This window comes from Perca flavescens, chromosome 3 (genome assembly GCF_004354835.1).
Source record: "Perca flavescens isolate YP-PL-M2 chromosome 3, PFLA_1.0, whole genome shotgun sequence".
NCBI lineage: Eukaryota > Metazoa > Chordata > Actinopteri > Perciformes > Percidae > Perca > Perca flavescens.
The window spans coordinates 30,522,163-30,535,786 of record NC_041333.1 but is presented as its reverse complement, the minus strand read 5'-3'; the positions used below and the strand labels follow the sequence as shown (position 1 = coordinate 30,535,786).

The 13,624-nt window shown below is 39.9% G+C and overlaps 1 protein-coding gene across 5 annotated transcripts in view; it reads left to right on the top strand.

Annotated features, from left to right (window-relative positions):
* Positions 1-13,624, top strand: part of usp2a (ubiquitin specific peptidase 2a) — a 42,674-nt gene that overhangs the window by 17,599 nt on the left and 11,451 nt on the right. For 2 of the 5 annotated variants that reach the window (XM_028570228.1, XM_028570219.1), the window contains exon 1: positions 3,702-4,215. The exons of the other annotated variants lie outside the window; for them this stretch is intronic. In XM_028570228.1, coding sequence (XP_028426029.1) covers positions 4,060-4,215 — 156 coding nt within the window. In that variant the 5' untranslated portion in view covers positions 3,702-4,059. Of the gene's footprint in view, positions 1-3,701; positions 4,216-13,624 lie in introns of those variants that run through there. 5 annotated transcript variants of the gene reach the window in all.

The window sequence follows — 13,624 nt, the reverse complement described above, 5'->3', positions numbered from 1 at the left end:
TAACTGGTGGGTTAGCTTGTGAGTTGGCTAGCTGACACTTAAAGTTATTATTACTAGTGCAGTGTCCGTTCAAAACATGCCTGTTTTGAACTGGCCAATTACTTGCCTCCGGTATTGCTGCTTGTGGCTTTCTCCAGAACCGTTCATCCAAACAACTTCCCACTCGACACTGCTTGGGTCCTGAGCGTTACACCTGCCGTGATGTAATTGTGCCCCCTAGCAATGCTAGGGTACGTGTGTGTATATGCGCATTGACGTATTATTGGCAACATTACAGGTTTATTCACGTTCAGTTCTACCTCCAAATAAAAGGTCAACCGTCCATTCACACTTTTGCTCCATGGCTCCTACAAACAAACAGTCACAGTAAGGTCAAGGTGGCATGGCATGACTGAGTCAAAGCTGATTTCCCCCCTAAGTTATTCTACTCAGGCTTAGTGTCTAGACTTACTGTTGAGTCAACAATATTTTTAGACTTCTCTTCTAAATATTTTCAGACTGCCCCACTGTTGGTTGGCCACCTTGGTCAGACAGTTTATGCTTTGGGGTTAAAAAAAAGAAGTGGAGCTTGTTCTTTGGCAAATAAGGGCCAGTAGTTTAGTAGCTCAGTTTTGTAAGCTGTCATTATGAGTTTTCTTGATAAGGTTTGTGGATCAGTGTTTAACATTACACCAAAGCTGTTAGCTGTCAATAGATAGAATACTGTATCTACTATTCAATGGATGCACCAGTATTAATATTGGGATTTTAACCTCAAATCAAAACAGAGGATCGTAATATTCTCTATAGTCTATCTATACTGTCAGTATTACAATATTTTTCAAAAACAGAGCAATAGTTCCTTTGAAGTTATTTATATGCATCCATTTTCTAGCTGCTTATCCAGGTCAGGGTCATGGTGGCAGCAGGGTGTGCAGTAGCCCAAATGTCCTTTTTGACTTCTCTCCATTTTTCTGGAGGTCCCTAAACACTTCTATGCCAGCTAGGAAAACAACATTTACTATCTGGTCTTTTGTGATTGGTGGACCCTTATAATCAGCTGTCGAAATCACAATTATTGCTCTGATGCAGTGGCTAGACCCTGAGTTTCTCTCAGCACAATGGGCCACGTTCACCAATCCTTCTTAAGAACAAATTTGTTCTTAAACCCCACTTACGCAGTTTTCACGAATATTCTGGCATTCACCAATGTTTTCTTATTTGGGATTTGTTCTTAGGTAAGAACAGAATCTACGCACACTCGAGCACTCTTACGCACAATTGAGAGGGGGTGGGGTGTCAGACTTTGATCTTTGATTTAGACCCACACTTTATTACTTATTACTTTATTATACACATTACAAGCAGAGCAGCACTTAATTGGGACTTATCTGATATATCCAGTTCTACAGTTACTGTACAGAAGACTTCATTCTGTTCTGGAACACTGACACGGATGGCTTCATTCTGTTCTGGAACTCTCCCGCATAATCTCCTGAACTCTCCCACATACGAATGATGTAATGTCAGCATTTCACATCAGTGTTAGCAAGTTAAAGGAAGATATGCACGTTGTAGTGTAGGATTGTAGAATAAGGGCTCAGGTCTTAATTGCCTTCCAAAGAAATATGTTGTACTACCTAGGTTAAATTAAAACACTTTAGTGAAGAAAGTGTGTCGGTATAATGTGCCTACCGTAGTTTAGCTTAGGGAATAGAGCAGCTATCCCTAGTTAATTGTACTCTGACTTCTCCTAGATAACATTGTTCAGAGACTTCTTTTGTCCTATTTTTATACCAGACTGCTTAGCTCTTTGCATCAGATATCATAATACAAACATTGACCCTTTGCCCCCATCTCTCACATTGTAGTTTTTAACCTCGAGGATTTATACATTCACACATGCACGCACATACTCACTCACACACTCACACACTCACACACACACACACACACACACACACACACACACACACACACACACACACACACACACACACACACACACACACACACACACAGCCTGGTGATGGAATGTGCTCCATGGCTATTTGTTGTGTACACACGCTTGGAGCCTGGTTCGTGAGATTGCTGCTGGGGACATGTTGCACTTCTTTCACTTTACTCTGTAAAAAATCGCTCCCACTGTAAACCCACTGTGCATTTCAATCCTTTCTCTGAGTACAGAAATGCATGTTGCATTGACATGGTCAGTATCTGATCATTTAAGGTAGCAAAGGGTTGACTTACATGAAAAGATAGTAGGGTTGAAACACTATTTGTTATAGTTTCCCCTGTTTGGTATTTTGATGACCCTGAACCAGACTCCCTGTGAGTGGGAGGTGAGGCACAGAACATTCTGTTGTCTTTCTTAAAAATCAGCTCCATCAGTCAGGAAACTTCCCTGAAAAATAGCTAAAACATGCAGTGTTAAGTTAGACTACTTTGACCATAGTCATGGAATTAAAAAAACCTGATGCAACACCTGAATGTTTTCAATGTTTAACTTTAGGGTACTGTAGAAATCAACAAGATGTATTCTAGCTAAAGAGTAAAGAGCTAAGAGTAAAACACTTTTAATAGTGTGCTAGCATTCTTTCAAGTCTCTCTTCATTGTTCCATATTTCTTATTACTTATTACTGAGTGAACGTTATTGGATACTTAGCCTTAAAGCTGCTCTGTACAGTATTTTATATTAACAATGGATCAAATGACAAACAATTATCACACGATTCATAAGTTCCCCCCAGCTTTATGGAGCATTTCGGGGTCTTTCAGCACATTCCTTGGTTTTCTGGCCTAAAACTTTAATTTTTTTGTTGAGTTTCACTGCTCTCATCAGCAGCAGCAGGCAGCTGTTTTCAGCCAGTAAAACTCTACCTCAAAATTCGGACTGAAATTTATGAGCGTTCACTTTTAATATGATTATGTGTCAACTGTTGCACAGTATGAAATTAATGTGAGCTTTATTTAGCATTACAAGTAAAGACCTTTTCTTGTCACTAGTGAAAAGGTAACGACAATATATTTTTGTTAAGGGCCTTGCTCAGGGGCACCTCAGTTGTGGTAATGAGTGAGGGGCGAGTGCTGCTCTTTCACTTTCCCCACCCAGATTTATCCTGTCGGTCTGGGGATTGAACCGACAACCTCCCAGTTTTTGTGTGATTTTGAACCCCATGTGATGTTTTCCCAGATACCGTACATGGAGGATATACAGCATTTACTGTTGAATTTTGTGTAAATCTCTTCATTTAGGTTGACAAACTGATTAATATTGTGACATATTATACTAAACCCCTATAATGATCGGGTGAACCCCACTAAAGACCCCTTTAAGGACTGCCGAATCTAATTTTAGAACCACTGGATCAGATTGTAGTAAACCACAGCCATATATTGTGACATTTATACAATAGTGTAGCTATTATAATGCTGCTACATTGATAAAATATATTGTGGCATATAAGCAATGGCTAGGACAATAGAGGTTCGTTTTCTGTCATGATCCTTATAGAGATGAGTAGGCTAGTCTCCTTGGACCACAGCATTAGTCCTTCAGGTTGTTACAGCAGCGTGAAGGATGGACCGTGACGTAGACAGCACGGCTGGAGGCGGTCGATGACGTTTGTTGTAGGCTGACTTTTACCCGAGCCAAAAGGGGCGGACCTTCAGTCCTGTAAAACGTAATCGGAACACATGTATTTATGGCCATTTACAGACCTACTGTAGAGTTCCGTACTGTGTCGGCTGACACAGCAGTCAGTGGCTCTTTTGTCATTATTAAGTCATTTTTACCCGAGCTGAATCGCTCTGTATAGGGTTATTATAACATACAGTAAGTAGAATAATTAAAAGGGAAAGCCACAGGTCGTATTTTTCGGCGTGAGGTTGGTGCCGTTATATGAATGAATTAATGACAACAGGCAGGCAGAGAGCCTATCAGAAACGGAGTGAAACGTCTAATTTGCCTTCCTGCGACCGAAAACGGCTCAACACAAGCAAAGAGCAGGAGGGCTCAGGAAACCTTCGCTGTCGTCTGAATTCCTCGCACCGGTCGTGGGCTTCGTTCCTCCGCCAGCATGCCGAGCATGCGACAGTCATACACGGTGACCGTACCCGAGGAGCCGCCGGCCGCTCCGTTCCCGTTTCTGAAGCAGGAGATGCGGAGAAAAGGCAGCATGTCTGGCTCAATGCTTGTGTCAACTTTCGTAGGGCTTCTCATAAACCAAGCCAAGGTAAGAGATAATACCCGCTACGTCCCGTTACCTCTGCTTCGAAGAGAACATATCACACCAAACTCCATTCAAAAAATCAGGCAAATTCCTGTTTATATCGGATTATTTCTTTGTTGACAGAGCTGTACGACTCGTAAGACGCTAGTTAAGATGCTTTGTGAATTGTTTTTTTAACTACGAAATGATGCATATATAATTTAGCCTACCAAATAACAGTTTTTTTTTTTATAATACAGAAATTGTCATTTGCGGAGGTAAGCCGCTCTTTTAAGCCGCTGTACTCTGATGTGCCAGGATCAGTGGGCCTGTACTGACAAGTCACTGGTTATATAACAACCGTTTAATCCCCCTCACACACTACAGCTGCTATAGTATACTGCTCTTATGTATCTCAGTGTAGGTCTTATAGAAATAAAATAAATAACCCATTCTGACAGGGCTTTCTTTATGCAATGGACCTATCTAGCATCTGTATGTTGCCTCTGGCTATTATGGACACATATAAACACATATACTGAGTGTACATACTCATTGTAATCATTGGTGTATAAGCCAGTTCAGCCTCAAGACAAAGGAATTATGGCAATCATTTTTTTTAAATTGAAAGTTGCTATCTATGTTTTGGGCTGATTTAAATTGTTATACGTTTTGTAGTTTTCCATTTCAAATATCTCCACAGGTTCCCTGTGTTTAATTATTGTCATGGTAGAAGAGTCTCTTTAAGATAAATGCAGGAAGGTGAGGCAGATTTCACTGTAGATTTTATGCTGAGTTAAGTCCTCCCACACTGGAATGCTATCTGTAATTAAAAGTCAAAAATAAACAAAATAAAATGTACACTGCATAAATGAGGGATGACCTTTGTGATCACGTGTGTGTGTGTGTGTGTGTGTGTGTGTGTGTGTGTGTGTGTGTGTGTGTGTGTGTGTGTGTGTGTGTGTGTGTGTGTGTGTGTGTGTGTGTGTGTGTGTGTGTGTGTGTGTGTGTGTGTGTGTGTGTGTGTGTGTGTGTGTGTGTGTGTGTGTGTGTTATGTTCCCAAGCTACAGCGTGGAGCAGAGCTGCTGTGTGCCAGCTTCTGTTATGTAATGAGAAATCACATTAGAATACACTTTAGTGCTGGCCTGGCAGCTTGGCACGCTTTCTGTTTTGTTGTCACTGTCCACCTGCTCCTCTTGTCCCATCCTTCTCCTTTCTCTCTTGCTCATCATCTGCCCTCTACTTCTCCCTCCCTGCAGACCACTTCATGCATGGCATATTAAACGCTGTGTAGTGTTAGCATGAGCTTACATTAGGGAGTGTGTGGTTATCTGTGATTATGCACATGTTTCTGCACAGCTGGCTTACAGCACACACCAGCACTGACAGCTGCAAGGTTAAAGATTGCTTTCTGCTTTCTAACTGATCCTCTACAATTGCTCTGTAGTATTAAAGCTAATGATCGAAAGAAAATCAATTAATCATTTAATTCAGTTATCATACATAAAGTCTCACACACACACTGTTGACTAAAGGATTTAGGGATATGGTTGGAAGCAATATCACAATATTAATTTGAATTTATTTTTTTTCGATTTCATCATATTTTATGATATGGCGAAGCTATACTTAATTACACAAAAAATTGTATGAAATCAACATTCATTGCAATGAACTGTGGTAAACTGTCATGCATTACATTAAACAAAATAATCACACATATTGATTGATATTAAGAATAATCCTTAAAGGGTTAGTTTGGGTATTTTGAAGTGGGGTTATAAGAGGTACTTATCCCAAATCAGTGTATTACTTACAGTAGATGCCGGTCGACATGCTTCCAGTTTAGAGAAGCAGGAAGAAGTACTGACACAAAAGCTAAACAATGTACTGCAGCAAAATGTATTTCAGCCACCTAAAAAAAAAAAAATCAACATTGGTTTAAGTGTACACTATATTATATACATTTACGCTATATTCGCTGCCTCGATTGGTTGTTGTTTGTGTGACTTTGTTTTTTTTAAAGGGTTAGTTTGGATTCAACAAAGTCAAGCAATAACACAAACTTACTGAGTGTTCTGCATGGTAAAATTACTGTTTTTGAGTCTGGTGGCTTTGAAGAGAGAGAGAAATAAGTACAACCCCACTTAAAAATATCTTTACTATCTCTTTAACTTAAATGTTAAAAAACACCTATTATCTATCCTACTAATGGCAGATAAGCCCCAAAAATCACTCATTGAGGTTTTCTGGTCAAAACATTTTTCTAATAAATATTTTTTACTTCTGACTTTGATTGCTTATTTATGTTCAGACTTGATTTAATATGTGCTCATTCACTTAGTATTTTTGTTTGTAATTTGTCACTATAATCAAGCCATTCAAATGTCAGAGATGTAGTGCTTTGCTTATACATTTTTCATACCAAAGACAAATATTACTAGCAAGAGTCTGAGTGTATCGCACAGGCATTAACTTAAGTGGGAGTAACTTGGCAGTAGGACTTTCATATGAGGATATCATGTGTGGTATTTACAGTATACCGTGTACAATTCTGAGGTGTTGGCTATTTGTTGCACATTAGTAATTTGGAACGTTGTCAGTCTACATGTCAATGCATATGGTGTGATCCTCCAGTGCTGTGATAAGACACAGGCCTAGAGGCCCAGGCTTCAGTGTAATGTTAACATAAGTCTGTTAGCTTGTAGTTAACTTTGCTACCATTGAGGGTGAAGTTTTTTTTCCTGGGAAAGAAGTTGCATACCAGTGGAGATGTGTGAAGATGAACAGAGCGGTTATGTAAGAAGCCAATGCATTGCTTTATGGTCACATTGCTCTATAGCGGTTATCTAAACAATGTTGGATTTTAGTGTGATACCCATGGTGTGTGAAGAAGAGTGACCTTCTCACAGTCGATGATCCAATTAAATGCAACCAAGGGGCCAGTGCTTAGGATCATATTCTGCATTTATTTGTATTTCTCAGAAAGACAGTTCTTCTAAGTCAGAGGATCTCACTGTTTACTTGTTTGCATGTAGGCTAAGTGTGTGTGTGCGAGTTTCAGAGTTTAGATGTGGCGTCACCGGACACTGGCTCGACAAGCTCCGATGACTGATTTTGTCTCTGTGTGCTTTTTAGAAGGGAAAAATAGATTGTCTCTCTGTTTCCCCATCAAGTGCCAATGTTGGAGTGTGTGGACACACACACACGCAAACAAGCGTGTGAGCAAAAAGTGTCACTTCTGCTCACATAGGAGAAACTCGACAGTAGCAGAAGAGGTAACTCATAGCGAGTGAAGAGAGACTGCTTATGATGGTGTGCCAAATAGAGAGACAGGTCAGAACAGACTGTTCTGCTTTCTCTCTCTCTCTCACGCTGGTATTGCAGCCAATCAGCAGTTGGCATTCGGCAGTGCCAGGTGGACCCAGGCATCCTGCTGCTGGTAGTGTGAAGTTTAGTTTACAGCCCTAGAGACACAAGCAGAGTACAGAGGGGGGAAAGTGGCACTTGTTATTGCTATGGTGTTGGAGGGCTTATTATTAAAGCTTTGTCAATATTGCAATTACCGGTAGATATTAGTCTTTGAATGAGCTTTTGTTTTCATGTACCATTGGTGTGCATGCACATTACTATTTTTGCTTCATTGATAAGACGGTTTAAAAGCTGCTTCAAAGGATTTTAAAAATTCTTAAAAGACTAAATCGTTGTTATTCTGGGATTATAACAATGTCATTTAGAGTTGGAGGATATGGCAGTATATACTGTGAGATAATATAAATATGTCATTGGATAGAGATGTTGCCATACAGTTGATAGCATCTTAGCTACCTCTTTAAGATCTTTGGGTCCATTAGCCCATTGTGGGCAGTGTTATAAATCAATAAGAGGACTGCTTTATGGCAATATTAGTTTGCATCCATGTGATAAAAAACCTTACTTTATCAGGTGTCTTATTTGCTTTGTTATTTTTCCCATAAACAGCTTCTAAATTTATTTTACAAAAATGTACTATATCACACAATGTATAGATATTGTGGCATACACCATGACACTCCCCACTTTTATTTGTCACTTAAATATATTAGTAATGGTAAAAATATCAGTATTGCTCAGTATTGTCCACACATCACTCAAACTCTATTAATGAGCAGCAAATACACTGCTATAAAAAATATATTACATTTTATTTGTTGAACTTTATAGCAGATGGTGCAGAGATCATCGAAATGCATTTGCACTCATTTATAGTTTAGAATAAGCTCCCTTCTGGGATTTCATTACGTTATATAATATATCTGAGCTTGGTATTTTCCCACACCATCTCCAGTCTCCACAAGGTATAGATTACTAAGGAGCTGCTGCAGCAACACGTGTGTGCAGTAGGTTGTTTAAAGGTTAACCTCACTTCACTTCAAACAGGAAGAAACATTTTGTCTACTTGCCTTTTAACTAATACATCACAAAATTCATAATAATACATTTAATTTTACCAGCCAATGTAGTTATTTTTAGGAGAGGAGTTAGGCTTCCAAATCATTCAGACAGTTTTTTTTACATTCTGTGTTTCTCAGCAAAAAGCATTGTGTGTATCCTTGAGGTTTGACAACAATGTTGAATGCATTTCCTTTGCGCATCACTGCTGCAAACTGTCAATCATCAGAATAGCATGAACCTTGTCGCAGGACTGTGTATCTTTTTCCCCCCGTGTATGCAGTGGAGCTTCTCAATCCACTTTCCTGAACTCAGATGTCACTACTAAGACAATAAATGTCTAAATATTGTTATATTTCAAATAAAACCGTCAAGAGCAAATGAGTCCCATGAACTATAAGTCAAGCCCATCGGTGTCAGGTAGAAAAATAGCTTTAGTCACAGTGCTGGGAAGTGTAAATGCACATTGAATTCATTGTTCTCACACAGTGACTTCCCTATGATAACATTTTAGTTAGCCGGTCAGTTGAGCCGGTCCTTTTTGTTGTCACCTTCTGATCAATATCAGCTGATCTCTGACGCTAAAGAAAAGCATATCAGGCATTTGTTACGCCTGGAATGCCTAGATTATGCTTGATAGAAACACAGAATGCGACAGTTGTGTGCGACAGTTTAGTCTCCTTGCTGTGGGCAAAAGTACCTAAAGTGGTAAGATGTTTGTCAGGAGCAAAAAAGCAGATTCTCCCTTTCACTCTATTATAGTTTGTTGTTGTCTTCTTCTGTTTTCCTGTTAAGTCACTCTGGAAAGCAAAGCCGTACTCTGGGATAATTCATTTCTTCCAGCCTCCTCACCTTGCTTTGACCCATTTCCTCTGCTCCAACACCCCCATCCATCCCTCAGACCAGCACTCCCACATCTTTGAATTCATTCAGCACAGTGGATGGACAGATTTTACTTACCCCAAGCTGGCTACACGCCAAAGGACATTTCCGCTGTTTTTTTATTCCCGGCTTTAGAAAGCAGTTCAACCTGGCCTGCGGAATGCTTTTTAATGTGGCCTCTCTGTTCCCCATGCTTTTCAGCCTCCAAGGAGTAGGGTTTCAAAAATAGCTCACTAGTTGCCTAAGCTGCTTCTGACATTTATGAATAGAGCATTTATGCAAAGTTAACCCCCTGGGCTGCCTCTTTTGTATACAGCACGTATCAGTCCGCTCACATGAGCTGGGAATATGAACCGTGGATATATGTTCTCTCTTGTGACTGTTGGTTTGATGTATCCCCTCTCTTTATTTCTTTAATCCTCTCCTAACACATAGTGCTTCTTTGATGAAACCTTTAGTTTAATTTATTGCCAACTGCTAATGAAAATTAGACAGATGAACTGATTTAGGAGTGTGTTATGTAAGGTGGTGAGGTAGTTTTTTCATTATTAGACCCTCTTAATATGTTGTTAAATACCAAATCCATGATGATGAGCTCCTCTTTTGCTCTGCATTTGCTGTGTTGTGTTATATTGAGTTGAAATATTGTGTCAAACGACTAATTTATAATTTAAATTATTTTATAAGAAGTTAAATTTACTGACATAGCATTTTTTTTTTTTGTCAGCGTTCACATTGTTTTTTGATAATCAAAATCTTAATCTCTCTTTTTTTTTCTTATTAACAATGAGGGAAGAAGAGGGAAGAGAAAGAAATGTGGGAATGTATGTCACAGGATCTAAGCACTAACTGTAAGAAAAAAGAAAAAAAAAATGTGTGGTAGTGTGTGAATGGTTATATTTAGTTAAAACTAGAAGGGCACTCTGAGAGCGCAGATCTCCGCCAAGGCATGCCCTCTTTCACACTGTTGCAGTGTGAATGATCCCAGTCGGGAACAAATTTTCTGATTATTGCAACACCACACGAATGCAGCACTAATGCCCTATCTCGCAATATCTCACAGTAGGGCTGGGCGATGTGGAGAAAATCAATTATCACGATATTTTTTGACCAAATACCTCGACATTGATACTGCAACGATATTGTAGTGTTGACTAATGGTGCTTTCACAAAATAGTTACACAATGCAATTTTTGATAAATAATCATCAGTAATGTGTATAAAATGACAAAGTGGGGAAAGGCATATCATGATATTACGATATCCAAAATCTAAGACAATATCTAGTCTCATATCACAATATCGACATAATATCGATATATTGCCCAGCTCCATCTCACAGCATCAGCTCTGAAAATGATCCTCGTCTAAAAGTCACATCTGCTTCAAGTCATTCCCTGCCAGTTCCTCACACTCTAAACTCTCTCACACACTGAGTCACACACACTCACTCACTCCACGCTCCGTCTTGTCACCGTGCTATCACAATGTCCTCTAGCTTTCCATCCCGCAGAAAAAAAGAATAGCGTTGCTACGGAGACAGAGCCGGAACGTTGTTTCGTCGCTGTGACGTCTGCCAGGCTGGCCGAAGGATCAGCCAATTGCGAGTGGACAAGCAGGCGTTATTAAAAGCAAAGCTGCTATTTTTGGGACTGGCCGTGGCATTACTCAGCAAAGTCAGACTCACACATTCCATTTGTGTGGTGTAGAGGCTATGTGTGTCTGTTATAAAATAATAATATTTGAGGTGACCAGAGAGGATTGTTCCGACATCCTGTCATACCATACCATACCATACCATACCATACCATACCATACCATCAGAGAGTTCTTGAAGCTGGACACACAACAGGAAGTGTGTGTGTTTATGCTATATGGCCACGGCTAGTGAAGGGCTCTATTCACTACAGTGGAATTTACAGAAAAGAGGATTTAGATAAGCCATAGTTAATTAAACTGCAGATTGTTCCCCTCCACTCGCAGTACTGACTCTCTTTCTCCTGAATAAGAAACAGATGGCTGAGGTTATCTGTCTAATAAAGGCAGGATCTCTTTTCTTCCGGCGATCACTCCGTCCGGCTGTCAGTCTGACTCACATGCCAAAAAGGCTCTGTCCGACCTGCATGGGCACAAGAACAACAACAACAGAGACATCACACGCATCACGCTGCCAGATTTTTGAACGGTGTTTGGTGGGATGCTCAGGGTGACAAAGCCATTCACGTAATAAAGTAAACAAGCCAAGTTATCCATCTGAACTAATGCGTTCAACCTACTGTAGTCGAGGGTAATAAAACAAAAACACTGAGGCTCCGTAATCTGAACCAGCGTTAACCAAGACGGCCCACACACTGTCATGGATCAGATGTGCACAGAAAATTGTCTATTTACTCTGCACCCTCCCCATAGACTGACTGGCCCTCAACTCTACAAAACCTTCAGCTTCAACTTTCAGCTTATTCTGTGCAAATTCTGTGTTTTGGTTCTGTCTCAGAACTTCTGTCAACCTTGTTACTAGCAGCAGCAGGCAGCTGTTTGCAGCAAAGACAAGCTCTTATAAACCCACTGTACAGCACCTGCTCAGCACCAAACAGCAGACAGACCAAGTTAGCAACCAGCTGGTGAACATAGTGGAGCATTTAGCAGCTAAAGGGACAGATAAATGTATTCACCTCAGAGTTAGTAGAGAACAAAAAAAGAGTTCAAATGAGTTTAGAGTGAATTTGGGTTATTGGTTTTACATTGGTCAATTGGGCAGAAACACAATTCCAACAATGATAATGTTGCTCTGTGGCTGTGGGATGTGTATGGGAACTGTTTGCTAAAATGTTCATCATAATACCTTAACAAAGAGTTAATATGTCAACGTTGTGTTCATAGCTTGTTTGGCTGCTGCCAAGTGTTCCTAATAAATGAATGGAGCTATACAAAGTTGATTACAAACAAATTAATGCAGCTTTAAAAAGTTGATCAACAAAAGAAATTTTGACTTGTGTTTTTCACTGCTTTCTGACATTTTCTAGCCTTGTTAATTTATCAGAAAAAAATGACTGGTATGAATCAGTAATAAAAATCATTAGCTACAAGGCTACTACTATGTATTGATTCATGCAATATGGGCACCAGTTCTAATCAATGCAGAACTGTGTTAGTCCCACTCCTACAGCCTCTTTGAAAACATTCTGAACAGCAGGTTAAGGATACTGTAACAATTCAGAGCAGTTCCCAGCAAACTCACATAACACCTTCTGAGACTGTTAGACTACTGATACCTTTTTGAATGGTGTGATCACAGAGGTCCACTCCTTTGGGTCAGCGAGGTCATCCAGTTTACACATTGTGGTCATTCATGTGTGCAAATGAATCTGTGTGGTTGTCAGGTCACATCCAGGGCGTGGTGAGGCTGCTGACCACAAGACTCAGTATGTATGAGCTGTCTCCAGCCTCTCTAGCACGTTTTGTAGATGCTATTTACATTGTAGTCAAATGTTCGTAAATGATTCCTTTGTTTAATCGAAGATTAGTCTCATACTAAGGTAACCACCACTTTGTTGTATAGGGTTGAATGCCTCTTTCCCCTAATTAGGGCGTTTAAACTCATCCTTTAAAAACCATCTCTCCTTTATCTTTACACGCTCTGTGTGATTTAGTGAGTGAACGGTTAAATGATGAGGATTCGGACCGTTTTCATGGTGGTCCTGATACATAGTAGTCTCAGTGAATGTGCTCTAACTTCACCACAGGTGAGGGTAACAGGGCATGTGTGGGTAAGATAGATTTCAACTGCCACTGAGATCAGATGACTGATAATAGGCTGCCGGCCCTGCAGAGTTGCTCTCTGCCTCAAAAGTACAAGCTCAGGTTACCACACTGTTAGTTTCTCCGCTTGGCCACTAGTCAGCTTGTTTTTATACATTCAATTGAAGCTGGTCAAATTTTATTTTTGCTGCTATGACACCGCTATTATTTCTCATTCAGTAAGGATTGGAGTCCAACTCTTGAAAAAGCTTTTGAAATATCACAATTACAAAGAAACGTGATCGATGTGACATTTCATTTGACGAGGCATGACGTTGGTTCAGTGATGCAGGTGCATAGAATGATAACAATGAATACAAT